Source organism: Scomber scombrus, chromosome 10 (assembly GCF_963691925.1).
Source record: "Scomber scombrus chromosome 10, fScoSco1.1, whole genome shotgun sequence".
Taxonomy (NCBI): domain Eukaryota; kingdom Metazoa; phylum Chordata; class Actinopteri; order Scombriformes; family Scombridae; genus Scomber; species Scomber scombrus.
In genome coordinates this window covers 25,275,910-25,300,188 of record NC_084979.1, presented here as the reverse complement: position 1 = coordinate 25,300,188, position 24,279 = coordinate 25,275,910, and the positions used below count along the sequence as shown (strand labels likewise).

The 24,279-nt window shown below is 38.3% G+C and overlaps 1 protein-coding gene across 1 annotated transcript; it reads right to left on the bottom strand.

The window, feature by feature from the left end:
* Positions 1-273: 273 nt before the first annotated feature.
* Positions 274-24,135, bottom strand: spats2 (spermatogenesis associated serine rich 2). The gene is made up of 13 exons (XM_062427367.1): positions 24,069-24,135; positions 19,843-20,116; positions 18,802-18,881; positions 17,306-17,414; positions 16,703-16,752; positions 16,249-16,471; positions 12,844-13,017; positions 12,550-12,685; positions 7,764-7,822; positions 5,603-5,712; positions 5,358-5,460; positions 3,958-4,103; positions 274-3,821 (listed from the first exon to the last, which is right to left on the bottom strand). Exons 2-13 carry the CDS (start codon positions 19,865-19,867, stop codon positions 3,561-3,563), a joined length of 1,476 nt encoding a protein of 491 aa, XP_062283351.1. The 5' UTR covers positions 19,868-20,116; positions 24,069-24,135; the 3' UTR covers positions 274-3,560.
* Between the last annotated feature and the right edge of the window lie 144 nt (positions 24,136-24,279).

The window sequence follows — 24,279 nt, the reverse complement described above, 5'->3', positions numbered from 1 at the left end:
CTCTGAGACGGAGACGGTCACGCTTCAACAAGAGCTTGGTCCCGTCTGCCATCTCTGCACTCAATAACCTCATATGGACCCAGCCCTCCTGAGTGTGATATATGTGTCGGTTGTTCAATGTTTGGTGGTGTTTGTACAGTGTGTGTGTGTGTATGTATATTTTTCAATGTTTGGTGGGGTTTTTGACAGATTGTGAAAACGAATTTCCCCATGGGACAATAAAAGGCTATCTATCATACAGTCAGCGACAACCCAAAAAACAACATAAAGCAGTCAGTATTGCAAACTGTTTATTCGTAGTAAATGAAAAGTGTGCCATTCAGTTATTGGGAGAAAGAGAGGGCAGGGGTGTTGGGGGACGGTCGATGTCTTTGGTCCATATTCTGGTGGAGGGGATGTCGATGGATTGGTTGGGAGACAAGAAAAAGGCACTTGAGTTTACAGTTGTCTCAGAAAAAAAGTAGTCTTGAGAAGGACACAAGGTCTACTGGAAAAAAATTAACTAAGATGTTTTAAACCTCCGTTATGCCTAATATGAATATCACATACAAAATGCCCGATCTGAGCACAAAATTATATAGCTACATATATGTATGTACAGTAAGGAATGGGGGAAATAAAGCAGGGCTGGGAAGAAGAGAAAGGTGAAGTGTTGGATTTATCCCCTTTGGATTTATCTTTTATATTTTTTACAGGCCAAGGAAAGAAAGAAAAGGCAGCGACTTTTAAAACAGGACGAAATTATATCTTTGGTGATAAACTAAATAGTTTCTACAGTTTGGAATGTAAAAATGAAACAAAGACCGCTCGGATAAAGTGGGAGACGAAATCCCAAAAGAGGAAACCAGTTGATTGATCAGCACTGACTCTCTTAATATTAGAGATGTGCTGGAGTAAAAAGCTGAATGGTATCATCTGCTTTGATCAAGTCAAACTGCAGCCAACCATCAATATGCAGAGAACTCGTTGAGGAAAATCCTAAATTTTGGTAAAACTTCCTCAAACAACTTCAGTCAGAATATCTTTGTTATATTATAAACCATCTTACACCTTTGCAAGTCTGACATTTTGGCAAATATGCCGCTTTCTACTTCCCAAAATACGGAACTAGTCCTTGAAGTCAAAAATATCTCATTTACGTGTAGTTACATCACATTTTAACCAAAGACTGCAAACGTTAGCACTCTTTCTCCACAATATTCACCAACATAATGAGTTTCATCTCAAATAAGAAGAAAAAAAACTCACTCTGGTCAGAAAACCTACGAGGAAACAAAAACTGGGAGTGAACAATCTTTTAAATTCATTTTCTTTTTTAACCCCCCCCCCCCAAAACAAAAGTCCACTCTAGAGGAAGACGACATTTTATGAAGATGCAGCAATAATGTTACAGCCGGTGTTTACACTACAGCCTTTTGCAGCTCCACATATGTACACAACTACAAGATGATAACAGATGACCGATCATCTGTCCTCCTTTTACTAAGAGCCCACTGCGAGAAAACCGGCCGCGTCAAAGGATCAGCAATGAGGTATTCGCCAACTTTGTTTGTTTTTGTTTTGTTCACATCCTTGCAGACTTTACGAAGAGACTTAACTTCGACAACAGCCTTGAAGCGTCTACTTGGCAGCCATATAAAAGATCTGTGAAATCAACACAACCATCCAACGCATTCACCAGTTTTGATCAGTTTTACTTTCACAGATGGGACAAAGTGAGTGTATAAAAAGAAGAAACATATTTATATTTATATTTTTATATATATATATGTATGTATAATCGAACGACTGCTCTACAGGCACGTCTGCTCTACAGGTACCGTCTGTTCAGAAAGCCGTCATGATGCAGATGTCCATGTTACTAAGAAAGGCAAAAGTGAAGTCTCTCTGTGACTAAAGGCAAAGCACGTCATTAATATGCCATTCATGTGCATATAACGAGAACAAAAAACACAAAACAAACTGCACATGTGGAAGAAAATCCGTCGTCCAGATGTCCAGACGACATGAAACAGCATGTGGACAGAGTTTCCTTTAGTTGTGTTTTAAACATATTTAACAGTATTCTACGAAAAAGGTAATGAGCCCTTTGTTATAAAATAACGGGCAGCAAGCCGAGAACAACAGCACACACTATAATCCCACCGGCCAGTGGGAGGGCAATACATCACTGCCTTAGGCAATAATTAAAAGGAACAGTTCAACATTTTGGGAGACGTGTTCATTTTATTTGTTGCCGAGGGTTAAATGAGGTTAATACCACTCTCATGTGGAGTAAAATATGAAGCTACAGCAGGCAACCAGTTAGCTCAGCTTAGCTTTAAGACTGGAAACAAGGGAGAAACAGCCAGTCTGGCTCTTTTCTACGCAAACAAATGCCACCATAAAGGATTAAATCTTGTTTTAATTCAAAAGAAAAGTGAAGTGCAGAAACATGACAGCACACAAGTCCAAATATAACACCATAAACCCAAAATTGATCATTTTTACACTTCTGTTTTTTTGTGCGGGAAATGACATGAACCGTATACGTTTTTTTAGGCAGAAGCTAAGCTGTTCATCTCTGCTTCCAGTCTTTAAACTAAACTAAGCTAACCAGCTGCTGGCTGTAGCTTCATATTTAACGTACAAAACACGAGAGTGATATTTCTTCTCTTCAAACTCCAGGAAACAAAACAAATGCATTCCTCCAAAAAAGTCAAACTATTCCTTTAGGAGAACAACTTCCATGTTCAGAGTCGTCCTCGAACACGTTTTATTCCAAGCATTAACAATAAAGTTCCCTACGGTTTTGTAGCAGCCATATACGAAAAAGCTCCGACTTAGTTTTGATATGTTTCCTTTTTTAACCGATAGTCTGTAGTGTTGATTGCATGTCTACTCTCCTGATGACAGTTAATGCTGGAACTACTGGTGCACTTTCACTTCTCTTTTCACAGTGAAGGCATTGAAATGTTTCTGAGAGACGTGAATAATTTACAAAAAAAAAAAACTGAGAAAAAGATCTGAGGTGCAAATCAGAACTGACATTATAAGCCACAGCAAAAATAGAAACAGTACTAAGAATTCAACTTCAATAGTGCACAAATTGTTGCAGGTAAATCACGTCAAGTCTCCAGCTCACTGCTTTAACTGGTTTCTCTGAAGCAGTGCTATAAAAATAAAAAATAAAAAGAAATTAATTAATAACAGAGACTGACGATATCATAGCAATGAGATCTCTCAAAGGGGGGGGGGGGGCTAAACATAGAAGCTGTTGCCTTAACCAAGATGGGAGGAAATGCCAAAAGGAAGAGATTGATTACAGAAGAGCGAGAGCTTTTCAAGTTTGAAGGATGAACGGGGTCGATGTAGAGAGGTGGTACCACAGCTCAACTGACGCAAATATGTAAACTTGTATTTTACTCTACCATTGAGAGGAGTTAGTATGGTGGGAGAGAGAGTGAAAGGTGAGGGCGAGGGGGGGGGCAGACAGGAGGGATGAAGGGAGGTAGGGGAAAGGGGAGTGCTGTGAGTTAGTAGATGTTTTTTTTTTTTGATTAAGCGAAGGAATTCCAATGTCAAGGGCAGTGCGTCCGCGGAGGCCTTTGGGGCAGCCCGTTGTGAGAGGGCCGGTCTTGGTTGTGGGATGATGAGGAATGGGAGGGGCCTCTCGAGCTGTTTGAGTGCTGTGAGTTAGGACCAGAGGAGCCGCCGCCATCGCCCTGGTAACGGTGGTTAGCGCGACCGGCGTTCCTGTCGTGGTAGGAGCCGCCGTTATACCGCTGACCGCCCGAGTGATAACCCTGTCCCTGGAAAGTACGCCGGTTGCCTTGGAAAATCTGAGAGGAGAGTTTAAAAAAAGAAAAAAGTCAATGAGCACATAAAAAATAAAACTGTTTAACATCGACGTCGTCTCGGAGCTGTGAGACGACATCACGGTCTGGACGTTTGACAAACTGCTTTTTCCCGGCTGACCTGTTTGGTTGGTGGCGGGCGGTGTTCGCTGGGGATGCTTTGGGTCTGGGTGGGAGGAGGGGTTTCCATCAGGCTCGGGCTGGCAACAGAAGACGACGTGGAGCTACAACGGGAGCGATTTGAGTAGCCTGTACGAGGGTGGTAAACTGAGAAAGGGACAACAAAGGTCGATCAGTAACAGTAACGACCTGCAACCCGCTTTAGGATCATAGAAAGCTGAAGTACAGACATGTTTCATAAATTTAGATAAGGATGATAGTTTTTTGAAAAATGATCTATTATCTTAATAACTAAATAATATATATACTATTGTTTAAATTAAAAGAGTACAGTATTGACCTGCTCTATGTGAAAAGTGCCTTGAGATAACTTTTGTTGTGATTTGGCGCTATATAAATTAAGATTGATTGATTATTTAATATTTATGTCTTATGAACATAATTTCCTATAAGTGTAGATGAGTTGAAGGGTCAGGGCAAGCTCAGACTTAACCGCAGCAGGAGTAACAGAAATGAGATAAAGTTTTTAGACAAAAGGTTGGAAAAAAAGTCCTGAGTGTTGAATTTGAACGACACCAACCTGTACTGACCTCATCAAATACATCAAATTCACTTCTCAAGACTCGCCTTTTCAAATCTGCTTTTAATGTTTGATTGTTTTTATGTTTTCTTTTAGTTGTTTTGTTTTTCTATTTTGTTTCTTCTTCTCTGTTTTGCTTTTATTAATTGTGTTTTCATTTATTCTGTATGGTTTTATTGTTTATTTTGTCTTTGATTCTTGTTAAAAGCACTCTCTAAATAAAATGTAGTATTATTATTATCATTACATTAATGTATGTACCGATGCTGCCACACTTTCATAGGAGCTGTAGTTTTTTCTGTGCTCACTAAGAAATCATTATTTAACTCGTAAAATGTCAGCAAAGTTTTATATCTCATAGTAAGAGATGCAGTGGACACCGAGCTGTCGGTCCACTGGGAGCTGGAATCAATAATCTTATCAAACAAAGTTAAGTAAAAAATGTCATATTGAAGAAAATTAGTCTAGTCCTTTTTATAATAGTTGTGTCTATTTCCTCTCTTATTCAAATAACAACATATTGCTTTGTTCTGGCATATTATGAATGACAATAAAGCTACTACTACTCCTCCTCTTACTACTACTAGATGTTAGATTAGAGGTTATATTATTATTAGATGTTGTTAGATGTTATATTATTATTATAACTATGTGTCGAGCCTGCTGACAGACTGCTGCAGCCATGACATTATAAAGTAAACAGCTGAAATGCTACCTTTTCTATTGTATGATTAGTGGTTGAAGGCTTTCTGTATCACTTAGGATTAACGTTGTGGTAACATATGTAAAGACGGAGATAAACAATGAACAGGATTCTTTACCTGATCCAAACCCTGAGATGCTCGTCTTCAGCGGTTCCAGATCGAATGTAAATCTTACAGCTTTCCCAAGATCTTCATCGTATTTACGTTCACTCACAAAGTGCTGAAAAAAAAGAAGCAGAGATAACCCGTTAATAATCATTCATCGCCAGCATGATTTGAGATGATAGAAATGTTCATCCGTCTGGTTTTTGAAGGTGCGAGACAGACGAGGCCAAACTGGAGCACCAGTATTGTGAAAGCACCTTGATGTCTGCGCGCAGTTCAGACAGCTGCTCCTCAGACATGGATCCTGACTGGTCCGTCAGCCGTCTGAGCTCCTCCGCTCTTTTCTGTCGGGCGTCCAAAATGACCACTGAAACACAGCAGCAGAGTGTGATCTTTAACTGGTTTTATGCACAAACCTGTTTTATGAAACCAACAAATGGACCTAAATCTTATTTTGTGCTCGGTACCAATTAAGAAGTACTTTATTATGTAATGTCAGACATCAGGCATCCAAGCATAATGTTAAAAATGTTTCATGAGGAATTGAACTGATTTAAATAGTTAAGTTTTATCTCTCTGACCCTGTTTTCTTGCATTAGATGTGATTGTGTTAAATTAATGTGTTTTTATGTAACTTTTGACATTTATTGTATGCTGCCATTTTTGCCATTTTACCCTTGTAGAAAAGATAATGTATCACAAGAGAGTTCTGGGTTAAATTAAGGTTAGATTAAAAATTTGATGGATTTTTACAAGTCTATCAGCAGTAAAACTCACCGACACATCAGTTTGTTACCAGTTACTAATGAATAAATATCTTTATTATCAATTAATCTGCTAATTCTTCTTAATTAGTCAGTCACAGAATAGTGAAAAATGTTCATCATAGCTTTCTGATGTCCGAGATGGCACCGTCAAATAAATACATATAACCCTAACTTTTATTTAGTCAGGGGAATTTCTCTGAGAGCAATACTCTCTCTCTCTCTTTTCATGCCTGATCACACATTCACACCTGGAAGCTGCCCAGTACAACCACAGCCTGATCTGCTGCCCACTGAGCAGCTCCACTGGGGCAGCTGGGGTTAAGCCCTTGCTGAAGGGCGTCTCAGTGGGCTGATAAAAAAGGGAGAGGCAAACACTGCTTCTTCACTTCCCCCACCCTGATTTAACCTGCCGGTCCGGCGAGTTAAACGGCGACCCTCCAGTCACAATCTTACTTCTTTTACCTTTAGGCTGATTTAGGCCAAAAGTTCAAAATTGAATTCAAAACATTATTCAGTTTACTCTCACATAAGACAAATCTGAAAATTCTTACATCTAAGAAGCTGTAATGAGAGAATATTCACAGATTCTCACAAAGTCATTATTATTATTATCATTGTTGTTGTTATCATCATTATTATTTTCTGTCAATCAACTATCTTCAGTCTGACTACTGATTGTTTTGCTGTGTCACTAGGCGTCAGTTTTTTTTAAATGACTAAGTTTGAGTACAAAGTGCAGCTGACTCAGCATCTACAGTTAAACAAGGGTCAAAGATGAAGCCATTTACATATCTCGACACGATACATAAGTCCCGGACACAAAGGTCACATCATTACGTCGAGTCTCAGAATGTAATGATGTAACTAATAGGCTGATTGGAAACAGCCCTGGATATCGGTATACCAGTTACAGTAATGATACAGCTTCCTTCTGTACAGCAGCAAGAATGAATGAGGATCATTATATCCTGAACTGTACTACATAACACCGTACAGCCCAAAACTCAAAGAAAGTCAACATCCTTTATAGTCTAAATATACATCTGTAATAAATCAAACAATCTAAAACATTTTCCTTCTGGAGATTAAAAAGGTTTTCAGGGGAAACCATTAAGTTAACACAAATGTAACATATGAAGGAGATTAGTGGGGGAGGCTTTTGAGGAAACCTGGTTTTTGTGTTGTCAAAGAAGCACTACAGCTCCTTGGTTTTCCTCTCAATTCCCCACACGCCTCGCACAAAGACAGCATTGAGTCTCCCCCGACACCTGACACTATTCACTTTTTCCAGGCCTGGAACACACAACACTCTGCACTGAGAATAAGGGAGAATGGCCTACTTGTAGAAATATGCGGTCTTGCTCTGTCATGTTACACACACAGACACACACACACACAAACACAAACACAAACACACAGAGTGGTATGCTGTAGGTAAAGCAGCACCCCTGAGGACATTGCTGCAGTTTTTGTAGAAACTGGGACTTGCTGTTCCACAACAATCTCTTTTACTACCTTTCCGGAAGTGATTTAGGTCAGAAACTCTGAGCCCTCGAGTCAGGTGATCATATTATGTGAGGAATACTAGCAGCTCCCGGGTGGTATGTGACAAGCAGGGTTTTGGTTCAGTCTTAAGAATACAAGTACTTACTGGCTTCTGCTTTCACTTTGTCCATTTCTCCCAGTAGAGTCACTTCTCTGTCCATTAAACTAAGAAAAAAGAGAAAAGAGAGAGGAGGGTTATTTTACTTTACTGGCTCCTAAATACTTGGCATGTTGACTTTGCACCGAGATTACAAACACAGAGTATTGGTGCTGGACGTTTTGCATTGTAATTTACTGCTGCTGCTGCTGCTGCTGTACTTCTGATCCCCATTAGATCAGTATTTAGGGAATAATAAAAGTAATCAGCATAGCAGTGCCATTATTACATGGTAAATCAAGACCTTCAGTGTATTCTTGTTATTATAACACCATTTAATTTCTGGCATTTATGATACAGAAAGCTGGAGGAAAAGGTTGATTTAAATTGTTGCAAGGAAAAAATATGTAGCTAGATTATGTGACGGATAAAAATAGATATTTCATATTATTTCATGCTGCTTTCTGATCCAAGTCCAATTAACGGGACGTGTCATGCACATCTCCAGATCTGTATTTTTATTCTGGGGTTCTGCTGGAATATCATTGCATAATTTAAAAGACAGTTACTGGCTCTTTATGCAAGCCCCTCAGTTCAGCCTCTGTCTGAAAAAGGCTGTTTCAGCTCGTTTGTTCCCGAAGAGCCGACTCTGTTCTGATTGGCCAGCTTCCAGCGGCTACGTAAAGGAATTGTAGTAGGACTTCACTTATTTTTCTCGTTCTTTTACTTGAATTGTGTTTGAGCCTGAATTTGATCTGAAATAAGCGAGTGGACAACGTGAACAACCCATAGAACAACGTTGGCAACAAAGACTACAGAGCGGATGTTTGTAGGCATCACGAGGAGGAAGTAGAGGTAACAATGAAAGCATTCAGAGCAGGCTGGCAAGTTTTGGCTCTCAGTCCAATTTTTAACACAAACATTTGACATCTTAACACTATAAAAACAATAGAAAAAACACAAACAGCATGTTACGTCCACTTAAGTCCGTAGTCTGCTTCAAAAGAAGTCCTTGTCAGATCATCTACCAGCTTCTCGATTGAGAAATTAGGGGCATTTGCATCTCATAATTTGCATTACAACGTTACGAAAGAGACAGTCTGACAATCTCGTCTAGTTCAGGAAGCGATTGGCCAGGTGTGCGGGGGTGTAACATTATGCATCATTTCAACATCTCTCTTAAGTTATGTTTTTTTACCCTCTGCAAGTTTTGTTTTTTTTGTGGGCAAAAACAATTGCAACACCATCGATGTCTTTGAACAGTCTGTCACAATATATCACAATGACTGAGATACGTGCCTCCCTGAAGTCCAATTGAGACATCAGGGAGGCAGAATGTTGCAGCCAGGAAAGACGCAATGATGGCTTTTTATTCGCCTTTTGAGTGGTGCAATTAGAAAGAGACACAACCATGAATGTATCAAAAGTAGAGCTGCAACAATAAGTCCATCGATCAATTAACAGAAGAAAATATTTTTTTAAAAGGCAACTATTCTTAATTATAATTCATTTTTAACAGAAAAAAGTCTAATTTCTCTTTTTCCATCCTTCCAAATGAATATAATTAATATGAATGAATATTTTCTTGTTTCTTTAGCATTCAAGAAACTGACAAAACACACATTTGAGGACGTCTCATTGGGCTTTATGAACCACTGATTGGCATTTTTTGCAACTTTCTGGCATTTTATGGACCAAACCACTAATCAATTAACCAAAAAAAATGATGAAATAATTGTTAGTAGCAACAAAAACCAAAAGAAGTGGACGATATGTTGGGCACTTCAGGCTTCCTCAGACTCTCACATCTTTTTCTTTTTGGCCCACTGAGCTTTAAGAGCTCTTCTCTGGCCGAGCTGACTCATTTCCTGTTGGCTGAAATAACTTAATGACAGACTTCTTTAAAGACTTTTCAAATTTTATTGAACCAAATCCTGAAAATATACTGTTTTATTTTGTGGTGTTTGTGACTGAACAATAGATCGCCAGAAGTGATGTAGGCAACAGTACTGTGTGTTTGACAACTGGCATGTATTAGACGACTGTCTTTAATTTAATACTGTTTAAAGCTGATTGAGGATTATTCAGTACTGATATTATCCATTTGATCCCAGCAGAAAAGCCAATAATGTCTTTTTGTGTAGTTTAGCTTTTGTGGTTTTTCACTAATCTTAGTCAGATGATTTATATTCTCATTATATGCAACACAACACAACGTTCTGATTGTTTTATGTCCATTTTCTACGACAAGAGAGAATGTATTACTTTTTGTTAAGGTGCACAAGCACCTTAACAAAAACAAAAATATTTTATTGCCGTTCAAAGATTAGTGTGTCATGGGAGCTGAAGGTTTCGAACGTTAACAGAACAATGTCTTTTATTATCTGTGTTAAAATGACAAAGTGGTCAGCTTTTACGAGCCGGTAGCAGCAGCAGCAGCAGCAGCAAAAGCAGAAGTGGTGGTCTGGAGCTAAAAGTGGAGCTAAAAGGATCTCCCAGTGAGCTCAGAATATGGACAGGAAACCACAGTATCACATTTCAGAGAATAATGAAGTAGCTCTCACACATACTAATGACACTTCAGAGCATCTGCAGTTAATCTAAAATATATTTGAGGGATACTCGGTACATCTGTTGCTCCGTTTCAAGTTGTAGTTCTGATTAACCTCTGCATATTTTCAACCTACTACAGTAGGCTTTTTATCTGCTGCTAGCAGCCTCATCAATTACCATATTCTCAGTCAAGTCTCATCCTGCTGACTAATCATGGCCTAAATTGATTACTTCTGCTAAGAAGAGGTGAACTTTCTTCTTTCTGTGCAGAAGAAGCCTACACGACATAACACCACTTTTAATAAATGGAATAAAAAGTAAAGTCTTCATAAAATGACTCTACACATTTATTAATTTAGTCATCAAATCTTTACGATAAACTTATAAAATGAAATTACACATTCAATGATGAATTCTTTAGAAAGAAGCTGCAATGATTTTTAATCTGGCTTTTTTTTAAAAAAAAGTGTTTATTTGCTTTTATTGTATTTTTTATTTTATTATTATTTATCTGTAAAGCACTTTGAGCTACATCTCTTGTATGAAGGGTGCTCTATAAATAAAGTTTATTATCATTAACTCTTAATAATGAAATAATTGTCTTAGCCAAATATGAGGATATGAAACTTTTTGGTGTCATACATGACAATAAACTAAATATCTTCTTATTTTGGACTTCTGATTAGACAAAATGAGACATTTGAAGATGTCAATATGGTCTCTAAGAAATTAGACAAAATTATTAACTGACAAAATAATCAGCAGATTTTAAGCATAATAAAATGATTGATGTGATATTTTCCTTATTTAGTGTAGTTAATAAGTCACTGTAGTCTCTACTTTGTTTATAATATTCAGCTGGTCAAATAAAACCCTCCATAAAAAGCTGCCTGAGGTTTATTATATAGAGCACTCTGTTTTCTGTTTGGGAAAACTCTGACCCAGTGTCACTAAGATAAGGTAAAGGTGAGAAAAAATGCCCTTTGACTTATAGTGGAACTTACATAACATGTTTACAACACTCACACTTGATAGTAAACGCGCAACAGGAAGCAAAACAAAATAATATTATGTCACACAAAAATAACCAAATTGTTTTAGGAACCATAGAAACGGAAGAATCTAAAGTGCCTGTTAGAGTTTGCATCACATCTGAGGACTTGTGAGGATTAGGCAAATTAGGCTGATGATGGACTTTAAAAAAAGAAAAGAAAAGAAAAAGGCGTTTGAAATGCAGTTTTCCTACGCCAGGAAGCAGCAACACATTCCTCGCTGTTGTCTTTGTAGTTATGTGTGTAAAGATTGTCACTCATCCAGGTCATTGTGCATCCAGAAGAGCTCAATCAGGGACAACTCAACATACTTTAGATGTCTTCTGCAGTTCTGTGTATTTACAGGCTCTTTGTGTTTTGTGCCTCGTGACTGATGTTTCGAGTTGAGCCGAGTTGAAGGACTGATTGAAAGAAAAACTTCAGAGCACCTCTCTCTCCAAAGTCTACCAGGTTATTTATTTCTATTGTGGAACGTTACAGCCATGAAATTATCAATAAATTAAAGAGGACAGTGTAGATCTGCTTTATGTGAAACTTTTGTTATGATGTGGTGCTATATAAATTAAATTGAAACTGAATTGTTTACAAACAGTCAAACATTACCATGCTAACATTGCAGTACAGTGTCCTGGAACAGCATTTTGGCATTTTACCATGTTAAAATACTAACTGACCCACTTTGCCTTTCACAGAGCCACGTCGACAGAGAGGATGATTTTTTTTTTTTGGTAAAGGATAAAACTGGCCTTTTTTCTTACTGTCAATAAATCTCATGTTTGGATCCAAAGCAACAATGAACTGATCTACAAGTAAATAAATAAATATAAATGTAATTTCCTTCATTTTCCACTCCCCTCTCTCTCTTTCATGTACTCTTTAGTTCATTGTTGTTTCTGCTCAGTCTTGAAGTTTGTCCTAATATTGATACCACAGTACTTCCTTGTTTGTAAGTGAGGCAGAACACAACTTTAGAGCTGCCACTTTTTATAAACCTGAAACTATCGTACAGGAACTACATGTAGTCTGTTTCCTCCGGTTCATACATAACTCTACTTCCCGAGTAGTGGAAACTGCCCCAAAAAATGTTTTCTTTTACCTAATTTTATCCAAACATGCATAGACCTTTCTATCACCTCAAGACTCAGTTATAGCTATGACCACATCCAGATTTAAGAAAGAAGTTTACATACCAGCTCTGGAGCTCAGCAAACGTCTGCTTCATCCTCTTGATTGAGGAGTCCATCTCCTCTTTGACCACCATCCTATAGCGAGTAAGCGAGGCGGTGCATCTCTGCAGGTCCTTCACGGAGCGGTCGATGTTGGGAGCTGAGGAGGAGACGTTAAAATATGACTTGAGCACAAATGTTTAAGAATAAGTGAAGAAATAATGTGACACGGTAATGGTGCGATATTGATTATCACAATCTTATGAGAAACTACATGCAGGACAGGATCAGGTAGATAAGAGGTAAACGGTGTCTTACCCATCTTTTTGATCCCTGATGACCCTTGATTACTGTCATCGGTGGTGGATGAGGGATGATGTGAATTGGAGCTTTGCCTGTGCCGTTGCTTGTTGCCTCTGGGAGCCTGGTGATTCCTCCCTCCCTGCTGAGGGGCCGGACTCGGGGCGCTAACTTGACTTTCTGCTTCTGCACCTGTTAGAAGACACATTACTTCACCATAAGTAAGTTTGTGGTTTCAAAACTTGTTCCCCAAAAAGCGGCCTAAAATAGAGACGAAGCAGAACTGCTGACAGAGTATTTCAGCAGGCCTTAAAAAAAAAAGAAGGTTCACAGATATAATTAGTACTATTTGACATTTAAATCAGAGGAGATTACATTTAAACTGAATATTGTGTATGCCCTCCAGTGCAACATAAGCCATCAAAAAAAACTTTTAACACTTTTAATAAGAAGAGAAAATGGTAAGATTGGATAACTTTAAGATTAAGAACAATACACACAGAGACAGAAAGATGTGATTTTTGTATTTTAATCCTAAAATTGCTCATATGAGAGCTGCAAGTTGGATCCCACAAACTCTCTTTAACAGAACAAACTTGTTCTTCAGTGTTTCCCACAGATTGAGAATCTACTTGTGGTAATGGGTGGTGTGGTGTGTGACGGCGTGACGCAGACTTAAACTGCTGCACTGCTGAATGAGCGGCTCGAGTGATGGGTTATTAGTTTTTCTCTCAGACTTGACAAAGAATGACGTGCCTGCTGAATACCACCAATACTACTGCTGCCAAGTCAACCACTTAAGAACAAAAACTGGGAAAAAGAGACACTTAGACTTTAGAGGAAATGTAGAATAGACTACTACAGGAATAAATTATGTATATAACTTTGAAAAGTTGGAAATTGGTGAATAAATAAAACTTATTTTCCTGGAAATAAGTCTGAAAAAGTGAGGTTGTCTTTTTCACAACATCAGATCTTCTTTTTGAACGGATAACATACCAGTGTAAAACCGACTTCTACACATCAATTAATTACTTAATTAATGTTTGCCTGTTTGTTGCTAGGCTAGCGATGGTCTTAAAATCTGTGTATGGTGAGTCAGAGTGTAAACGTTTTGTCCGTCCAGTTCAACCTGCACCAGTTTCTGAATGTTCGTGAAACGTGTTTTTCTGCCGTGGAGGAAATAAATTTATGACATGTGAAAACGAGTCGAAAGTCTTTTTCCAGCGTCTCACAAATAACAGATAATAAGGAAGTCAAAAAGAGTCACATAAATGTTAACTGCAAGAGAAAGTAGTTTTTGACTGCAGGAGCCTGGGAGGAGAGTGTGAGAGGGTGTAATTATACTATGATGTGAGATATATTCAAGATGCATTTTTCTAAAAACAGGTGTTCAAAAAGGTTGGGGGTGCCTTATAATCAGGGTCGCGTTACATTCAGGCCAATACTGTATTTAGGAACCAATTATCTGAGGTTAAATTATTATCATTCTTTTTTAATGGTGGTTACTGCAACGGTTTGAATGGCTTCCCTAGGGTTAGCGTAAATTGTGTGGAAAGAAAAAGAAAAATCAATACTGCAGCAGCAGCTCTAGTTTCTAGCGTTCATTCAGACTCGCGTTCAGGGTGCCCACAGTTGTCACATGTGATGTCATGATGAGGTCACACATCGCTTCTGTGTTTCCTCTCAGGAAGGGTTGTGTCTACTAGCAGTGATGCTAGGGCGTTAAATAGTTTGTGGTCACTCTGTGAGACTTGAAGACTCTAGTTAAGATGTTCTTAGAGTCTCACTGTAGCCGCGTTTCAACCGCAGGAACTTACACCGAGGACTAAGAACCTGTTGAGGAGCTCCGATCTGGTTTCCACCGGAGGGACCACAGTGTAAATTAAGTTCCAAGGAGATTGTTTTACCCACCAAAAAAGTCCCTGCTGGAGGGGTAGTTCGTTCTAAAAGTACGGGTGGGGTTTGGAGGGATGACTGTCACTAATTGGTTGCTTCAATTTGCATCCTGCTTCATTCACAAAACAAGAAAGTACTCTTATATGCTTTTAAGACCAGTTTAAGATGAGGGGAGTATATTTGTGGAGTGGTTACATGCTAATATCCATCAAACACTCTACAGCTGATTCATGGTGGAAACAGACACTATCAATTTCCTTTTCATTCATTCATTACATTACAACTAATGCAGCACTAAATACAAAGACAAGTACAGCCTGAGTATGTGAAACGCTACTCTTTTCAACCTGATGATCACCACCTGTTTCACGAGGAGATGCATGTTTTTGAGCTGTAATCATTAGCATAATTGACATCCCGAAAATTGCCATTTAAAGCCACCTTTTCGGGTCCATTTGTAGCCAAGTTCATTTACATGCATGTAAGGTAGTTTTCTCCTGGAGAACGCTGAATTCTCTGCCTTATATGCATAACCAGATTTCCAATTGGCTTTTTACGAGTATGCATGTGCATTAAAAAAAAGACTGCGGGAAGAGAGAGAACAGCAGAGCGGTTGAATAAAAGGAAGGATCATTACACACAATAATGCTTCCTCATAGTTAGAGTCCATCCAAAGTTCAACTGAAAATGAAACTAACACAAAATAGCCCGTCAGCACCTAATAAGTTCATGTATAAGTTCGTTTTAACCACAGAACATTTTAATATTTGTTGAACTCGGACACTTCTGTGCTGTTAAATGAGGAGCTCCACTGTGTCGGTCTCTCTCATTCTGGCTGCAGGATGTCAGGAAGCAGCGTCGGTGTCTTTTATCACAAATACTATCAAAATTAGTAAGCCCCGCTTCCAAAATAAGGCTTGGTGTAAGACAGAAATGTGGTTACTGATCTGCATGTAGATGCAGATTTAAAGTAACCAGCTTGCCAAAATACATGCGAAGGTGTTCCCCGATTTCTGTCATGACTTGGTTTCTCTGAGGAGGAACCTGGTTACTGTAAATGCATGTAAACGAGTGTCAGTAATATTAATAAAGCTGCTTACAACATATCGTCAGAGCAGCGCCAAGTGAGAGAAATAAAGGTTTAGTTGGACATGAAGTCAGAAGACATCCTGATAAATCCCCTGCGAGGTGGGCCATGATGGGAGGCAGGAGGTCAAGTGGATATGAGATTAGTATACAGCATGTGATGTTACACTGTTGAGGGTAATAGAGCTTCATCCTCTGATTTTCTTAAGTCACCATTTTAGGTCAAATCTGTTCCTGCAAGTGATTTTTTGCGTGAGGCTCGGTGTCACTAAACTTGAGAAAACAGATCTGACCCAAAAATGCATTCCTATCATATGTGCGTATTAGTCCAGGAATAGTTTTCATCTACGCTCATGAAGCAGACAATCCTCACCCTAGAATGACACCCCAAAAAATAACAACACTCCCTCATTCATCATTTATCAGAGCCGTGTTTACCGGTGGTTTCAGATGTTGCAGGTTCAGAGTCCAGCTCGGACGCGTCCAGGGAAGCAGAGTCCAACTGTTCGCTCAGAGAATCGAGCGACTCTCCATCCATTACGGATCCGTTGGCGTGAAAGCCATTGGTCTCGTCCTTGCCCTCCTCCGGCGACACGGCCTCAGGGGGAGCAGGCTCCGCAGAGGGCTCTGGCTGGGGCTTGGGCTTCTTTTTCTTCTTGGGCTGGACATGAAGATATCAATGTCAAACTCCTTTATTCAAATTCTCTTTGTTCATTATCTCTGTCCTAATCAGTGCAGTGACCTGGACTGATTCAGAGCACGCAGGGACAGAAAACTTTAACATAAAGCCAAAATAAAACCTCAAAATGTTAAGAAAATACATCATTTTGTTTTAAATAGTTTTAAAAAGGTGATATAAATATGCTCAAGATGCCAGGTTTCTGAAGCTTACCTTCTTTTTGCCGGTGACATTCCACTCTTTCAGGATCTCAACTGCGCTGCCTGAGGCGTAAAGCAAACATAAAGTGACGAAGGTACATAACTTACAAAGCCTTGAAATACCAAACTCCATATTAGAGTGCTCTGACGTGTTGTTGAGACGTCGCTAAATAAGGAACAAAGTAGTCTGACGTACGGGGACAAACCTTCTCGTTCTAAAATTAAACATGTGAAGCTAAAGGCATGCAAATGATGCCCAGCCCTCTGAATGCAAAGTGCAGCATGCATGAAGAGAAATAGTTCAAGGTCATGTTAAGCACGATCAATAAACAGGTTTGATTTAAATGCAGTAAACTCAAAACAATATTATTATAATTATACCGTGTCATATAATACTAGCATAATTAAAATACCATAAAGGACTTCTGTGATGTGTTAGAACTTTTTTCTCTGTGTGGTGTAACTATTTCTGTCATGAGGGCATTAGCTACAAAACATGCAGTAATACTAGTTTATAAAGGGACACAATGCAGCTGAAGTATAACTGTTTATCGATAAACTTTGTGTGTCAACAATCCTTCATTCCTGAAGTCAACCTGCTGTGACATCTTCATACCTTCTAGGAAAGCCTGCACTGCCTTGTCAACACAGTTCTCGAAATGCTGTAACACCAGCACAATCTCATTGTTGCTTTTGTTGGGGACGACGGCTCTGACGGCGCTGATCTGTGGAAACGATAGCAAACAAAATGCACCGACTGTGAGAGGAACAGGTTTTAATATTTTATCAGAGAACACACAAAAGGTGATTCAATATTCACACGGATGAGGTTTTAACATTTAAATAACATTTGGCTTGAGGACACAGCGCAACAGATGTTCAAACACATACAAGTTGTATTGCTTTGTAAGGAAAGAAAGACAAACCCCTCCATTAACATTAAATAGAATTACCAGTATAGTTTTATTTTTTTAACGGCCATCCATACCTCAGCTCAGTTTTGGCATCTTTACTTCAACTTGCTTTAAAAGCAACTAACTGAGTTGAAAGTAGAAACGAAATTACCTCCAATGAAAAAAAACTTTAGAGATTAAAAGTATTAAGTGGATTAGGCTTCCTGTCATGAGATTATAAAACAGTAAACCTCGGGCAGTCATTTATTCAGGGGATCTTCAGATCTGAGGATGTTGAGCTATTTGACATTTCAATATTTATAACAGCAACTGATAAATTAACTTAAACTTGAGTTAAAACTATCCCTCGACAGTGTGCTCTGTCATGTTTACTGTTGCCAAAAATCAGCTCACTGGGAAGTCAAATGAATGTTAAGGAATCAACAAATAAACACAAATACCTAATTTAAGCGCACTGATTTAATTTCAGGTCAGTGTGAGAGTCTCTACTGTGTTGTGCTGTCTAGTTTCTCTCCTCTCTGGTTCTCCCCGACACACACAGCGCGTAGCAGAGGAGAGACAGCTGCACTCATTATGTTACTGTACAATAAAAGCTTTGTGAGTAAAAAGCCAACAAGAGGAATTTAATAATGTAATCCACCCAAAAGATGGACAGATGTCGACCTATCTGTCGAATATCTGACGTGTCTATCCTAACCCTCACTGGTGGTGAATCTATATACATTTGGAGCTGCAGTGTGCTGACTTTTTTCTTGTTTTTACACATTTGCTATTTCAAAGTTCAAAGTTCAAAGTACTTTATTTCTCAATGTTACAAGAACAATGAGACAGGACAGCATCTCTAGAAAATAGGCAATAAAAGTTAAGTAATTTGCTAATACTAAAATAAATACATAAATAGATGAATAGATATATTTGGTCCAGGGCCTGCTTTCTTTTTCGGGATGTGCGCGTCTACCACAAACTTTTTTGATCCCAAACTTAATCTGTTCAAGCTAGCATGACTTTGTAAAAAATAAAAAAAATTAAAAAAGAGTAGATCACTGGGAAATAAAGTATGGCAAGACCTCTTTAACTATTTGTTTGATCAGGTCCAAATGTTGTGTAATATTGTAATTAATTATCCATATTATTAACAATACAAATGAATAATGTAGTTAACTGGGTTAGTACCATTGACCAAACATTGATTTCTTACCTTCTCCTTCATCCTCTCTGCTGTTCCTCCCTGGGACATTACCATTTTTGAGTGAGTGTCAAAAACCACTGAAGAGGTATCTAGAAAACAACAAAACAGTACAAAAAGAAATAACAAAACAACTAAATGTCAATCGTCTGCTCAGGCTTTGAATCGTATTTGCAAATCGTCTGTAGAACATAATTTGCAAAACAAAACACCCCGCAGATATCTTCAGAGAATTTCCTGGAAAGAGTTGTCAGCCACGTTCATGCATCTCAAAATCACATTCACAAAGGCAGATTTGTGCTCTTGGAGCTATTTGACTTCATATCAAGTTAAAAAGCACACACACACACCACAAGCCGTGTTTATCTTCATGAAAACTATTAACACCATCTGATAAGTTAAACCAGATTGAATTTGTGTACTGAAGGAATCATTTGTTTAAAAAAAAAAAAAAAAAAAAAAAAACACCACACAATGAGAAAACGCCAGCAAGAACAAAGAAAAGAAAGAGAGAAAAAAAAGAAAGAAAGAAAAAAAAAGAAAAGAAAAATTCATCACATCTGTGCCCCGACAGTCTGGGATCTGCATCAGATTTAAATGACTAATAACCAATAAAGGCCTCCAAAAAGACATTCTTGCAAGAGCAACAACCCGGAGCTTTCTGTTATCAAAAGCAGAAAGAAAACAGCTGAGATGAGGTATAGACAAAAAACAACATCACTCTGACAAAAGGTCTGAGGGAATGTATTTTTAAATGTGATAAAATAGCTGACTGCAGAGAGTTGGAGTAAAGTCCAAAGATAATCTATGGCCATTTAAAGACGAGGCAGAAATGAAAAACTGGGCGCTTGTAAAGGCCGTTTTTCCATGAAAGTAGGTTAATGTCTTTGTAAATGTCCACAAAAATCTCCCTTTTATAACAACTCAACTTCACTGTGGAAGTATTGCTATGTGTTCTTCTTCTTTGTGTATTTGCACATTAAAATATACATAAAGTACAAATAATATAACATAGATTTTAGTTGTTAAAATGTTCATAAAGAAGATACATACCCTTTTGGCTGTTTCTCTTGGCCATGCTTTAAGCTGCAAGTCCGCACTGACGTATCCGACAAAAGCTTAGTTTTATACTTACTAAAGACTTTAATAACTCCTCAAATAAGCTTAAGCTGGTGATCAAATAAGGGCTCAGAGCGTGGTAGCTTTCTTTGCTAGATGAGACGTTAACGAGGCTCAGGACTGGAAGAGCGAGGTTCAAATGAGGCCTTCACCATTCAGGCAAAGTTTCAGTTTTTCTCTCTTTGTCCTGCACCAAATTCATCCAAATCTGTGGGGAGAGAAAAAGAAGAAGAAGAAGAAAAAAAGAAAAAAAAGTTGTGTTGTAAGTATCAGTGAGGGAAAAAAAGCAGTTTCATGCATGTCAGGAATGTAAAATAAAAATCTGAATTCAGCTGCAGTCATACTGTATGAAACCGAAATACACAAAAACCAAATGTCGACTTTCCTAAGATCTGAAAATATGAATGCAAATCACATGAAATCCATTTCCTCCGGCTTTAAAATATGAATGAAAAACAGATTTCAATAAATTATTGTCTGTCTGGCAGAGCGTGCTGGAGAATCTGCAGTTAATATTGTTCTTGGCAGAAAGAGTCTTTGAAGGGTATTTCCTTTTTCTCAGTTCTCTCTGCAGGAGCGGTGGGGTGATAGCGTTATGAGGACTTCTTCACCGAGCACTCAAACCCTGGGCCCCTTCGAGTCGGGTGACAAAAATGACCGTAAACTCAAAACTCAAAACATTTCACACTCTGACGAATAGTTTTTTTTGAGTCACGATCAAGAACAACCGCAAATAATTAGAATTTTTCCCCCCAAAGCAAAACTGGTGGCACAGATGCTTTCTAGATGATGTCAGCATTGTAACTGAAACGAGGAGATATGAGATTTTGACTGAATGCCTCACAGTGTGGTTTTGCCACATAATGTGCCTTTTTATTTTCACAGCTAATTTCTGTTATTGCAAGTGACACTAATGTTAGTCACACTAATGCAGAGAGTAGTCATCTGTTTAACACTTTTTGGCCCCAAAATACACCAAGAAAATCAGGGAAATGGTTACCTCAAACACTGGGATATACTTATTTAACAGAAGGGACAGAAATTTCATTAAAATGTCGTCGCCAACTCTCTTCTGGCGAACAATTATTGTAGAACAATTTTTATGGAATTATCTTGAGACTACAAGAAGCACAACTGGAAGTAAATTCAATGTTATACGAGCTTTAAAACAGTGGCACAGGAGGGGGGATGCTAATAAAATCATTGCTGGAACGATGATGTTTTTATTCTTGTCACTTTGTAAAGTTGCAAAATACGCTCCAAAATCTGGGACATTTGGGGTATATTACGATATATTTATGTAACAGAAGCAACAGATATTTGATTAAAATAGTGTTAATAGTATGTGAAAAGGGGGAAATGTAGTTGCCCGTGGTTAACAATTATTGTGGCATAATTTTAATGGAAAACTGATAAATATGTTGAGACTACAAGAAACACAAGTGGAAGTAAAATCGACATTAATACAAGCCTCTAAATAGTGACACGGGAGCAGGAATAAAATCATTGCTGGAACAATTGGAGAAGTTTTATTCTTGTCAATTTTAAAGGTTGAAAAATAGGCCCCAAAATCTGGGAAATAGTTAGAACAAATAATAGGATATATCTATGTAACAGAAGGGACAGATACTTGATTAAGATGGTGTTAACTGCATGTAAAAGCGGGAATGTAGCAGCCGTTGGGGAACAATAATTTTAGAAATATTTCTATGGAAAACTGATAAAAAATCTTGAGACTACAAGAAGCAAAACTGGAAGTAAAATCTGCGTTATACGAGCTTCTAAATAGTGACACAGCAACAGGGAAGCCCTTTTTTTTTCTTGTCACTTTGTAAAGTTGCAAATCTTTTGCAAATAAAGACTTAAGTTGGGGGAAGAAAAAAACAACCTAAAAAAGGTTAAAACTTTCAGGAAGTTCATTCCTTCATTCAAAAGTAAAAACGGCTCTATTCTTGAATAAAGTCATCATTTTTATTTCCTTCCTTTTCCTTTTTGCAAACACACAGTAATTAAAAAAGGAATTTTGCAATGTCTGCACAAGTAACATCTGCAAGTCTTTACAAAAAAATTGGTTCATCTTGGAAGTGATGCTTTCTCTCTCTGTGTGTGTGCCCAACAATCGATACTCCGCTGACTCTTTCTTGCTGACTTGCTGCCACATCCTTAAAACCTCTTTATTAAGTCCCTTCCAGCCTCAGAAATGCTCCAAACTCCACCTTCGCCAATCTGAACTCACTTTTTATGGGCCAGCTGTTTCCCTCTTTTAGGTTTCCCTTTCTGACCTGGTTGTCTAGAAAAGGAAACTTAAAAAGCTGTGCAAACCCACACCCTCCTGATTAGCACTTGGCATGTCACAGTCCTGGTTCCACCACACCTTTTTTTTATGCAGACGCACAATCAACACAAGTGACACCGCAGTGGCCACTCACGTACGCACTGACACACACACTAGGATGCATTATGTTTATCAAGCGGGATGGTCCTTGAGTCGTGACGAGAGCGAGCGAGAGAGAGAGAGCCAAGGAGGACTTGTGATGTAAGCTCCTAGACGCACAAAGTCAGCACTCAAATAAAACCTGGTGCCTAAAAAGTTTGTTTAAACTGAATTATGTTGGCAAATTTAAAGAAGGTGGATCATGTGTGAAGACATAGAGAGGCTTCTGTCAACAGGCACAGTCATGTATCCAAAAAAAAAGGCCGCAGGTGACCAGTTTTTCTTAGAGGTCCAATTAAAGTGTGATTAGAAGCTAGAGCTGGAACTTATAATTATTGTCATTAGTGATTGATGTGTCAATTATGTTCCTCAATTAATGAATAACTTGTTTGGTGCAAAAAAAAAAAAGAGTAAGATAATGGTGAAAAATGTTTCCCAGAACACGAGAGGAAGTCCTCAAATGTCCCAAAATATCAAGTTTACTGTCACAAAAAGAAACTAGAAAACATTTAACATTTTAAAAAGCTGGACCCAAGAGAATAGGGGACATTGTCCTCTTCTTCTTATTACAAAAAGACTCAATATGAATTATAGATTATAAAAATAGCTGATGATTGAATAGCTGGCAACTAATCATTCCAGCTCTATTGGGAGACATTTTTACCCCCAATCCTTATCTCATTATCTAAAAGAAACAGCCATAAATTAGTGTGTCTGTGTCTCGGTATTGTACGCAGATAACTAACACAGAGCAGTAGTGACTCATCCAGATTTATCCTGAATTAATAAAGGCATCTATAATGTGAAGTTTGTAGCAGCAGGCTAATCAGATAAGAGACCACTGTCATCATTTGCTGCAGCTTGGCTTTAGCAAGGCTGGCATCTTATTCAAAGTCAGTGTAAATTTGAGTTGCTTCAAAAAAAGGTCAATTTTTATTTTGCACACAAGCTGCTGACTTCTGCAAATAACACCTCTAATAATAAAAACAAGAAACCACCTTAACTTCAGAAGAGCACAACTAATCCGAATTTCTTTTTATTTATCAACATGTAACCCACACTAGCATGCTTATTTAACTTCTACCTACATGTTTTATTGTACGGTGTGACCCCTCTTTCAAGTCTTTCATTCCACATTTTTTGTCTGAAGAAGGAGGAGGACCCGGTGTTACGGTTTAACTGGTGACCGTGTTATCTGGTGCCTCTCTCATATTACATTACGTTACGAAAGGTTGAATGAATCTTCTGAACACAATTGAACTTATATAAATGGGTAAGATACTTATAGATATTACAAACAGATATGAGAAGTGCTTAAACTAAAATCATCAGTTAACACGGTTAGCAGTTAACACGGTCACCAGTTGAGCCGTAACACCGGCGGCTACGTTAACGCTAGCTTGCTAACATTACCTAACCCTTATTATTACCCTTTTGCGATGCTACTGAGCTAAATATGCGCATTACATTTTTTGGCGTTTAGCGTTTAAAATAGCTGCACAGTAAATACAACAATGACTTGCTTACAGCATCAAGTATGAACGCCTTCATCATCATCTTCATCTACATCACAGCTATGAGTTAGCAGGCTAGCTTTCATTATTCAATGCTGCAACATCTCAACTTTGATGGTATAAATAAAATAGAAAAAGCAGCTCGCAGACTATTAAAGCATATTAAATCATCAGTTCATTGTGTTAATGAATTAATAATGTGATATACGTACTTCGTGCTGGTGAGAAAAGTGGACAGTAGCTTCTGGAAACGGGTTTACTGCAGCAGCTCTGGCTCCGTCTTTAATGCCAAGTAGTCTCTGAAGCTGCTGAGGGCAATATTTTTCCTCTAACACACTCCTCCTGGGTTGCCAGGTTGGAAAAAACCTCCTTTATAAAACAAGTTAGGAAAACATAAGAAACTACTGCAATTATCTGATTAAT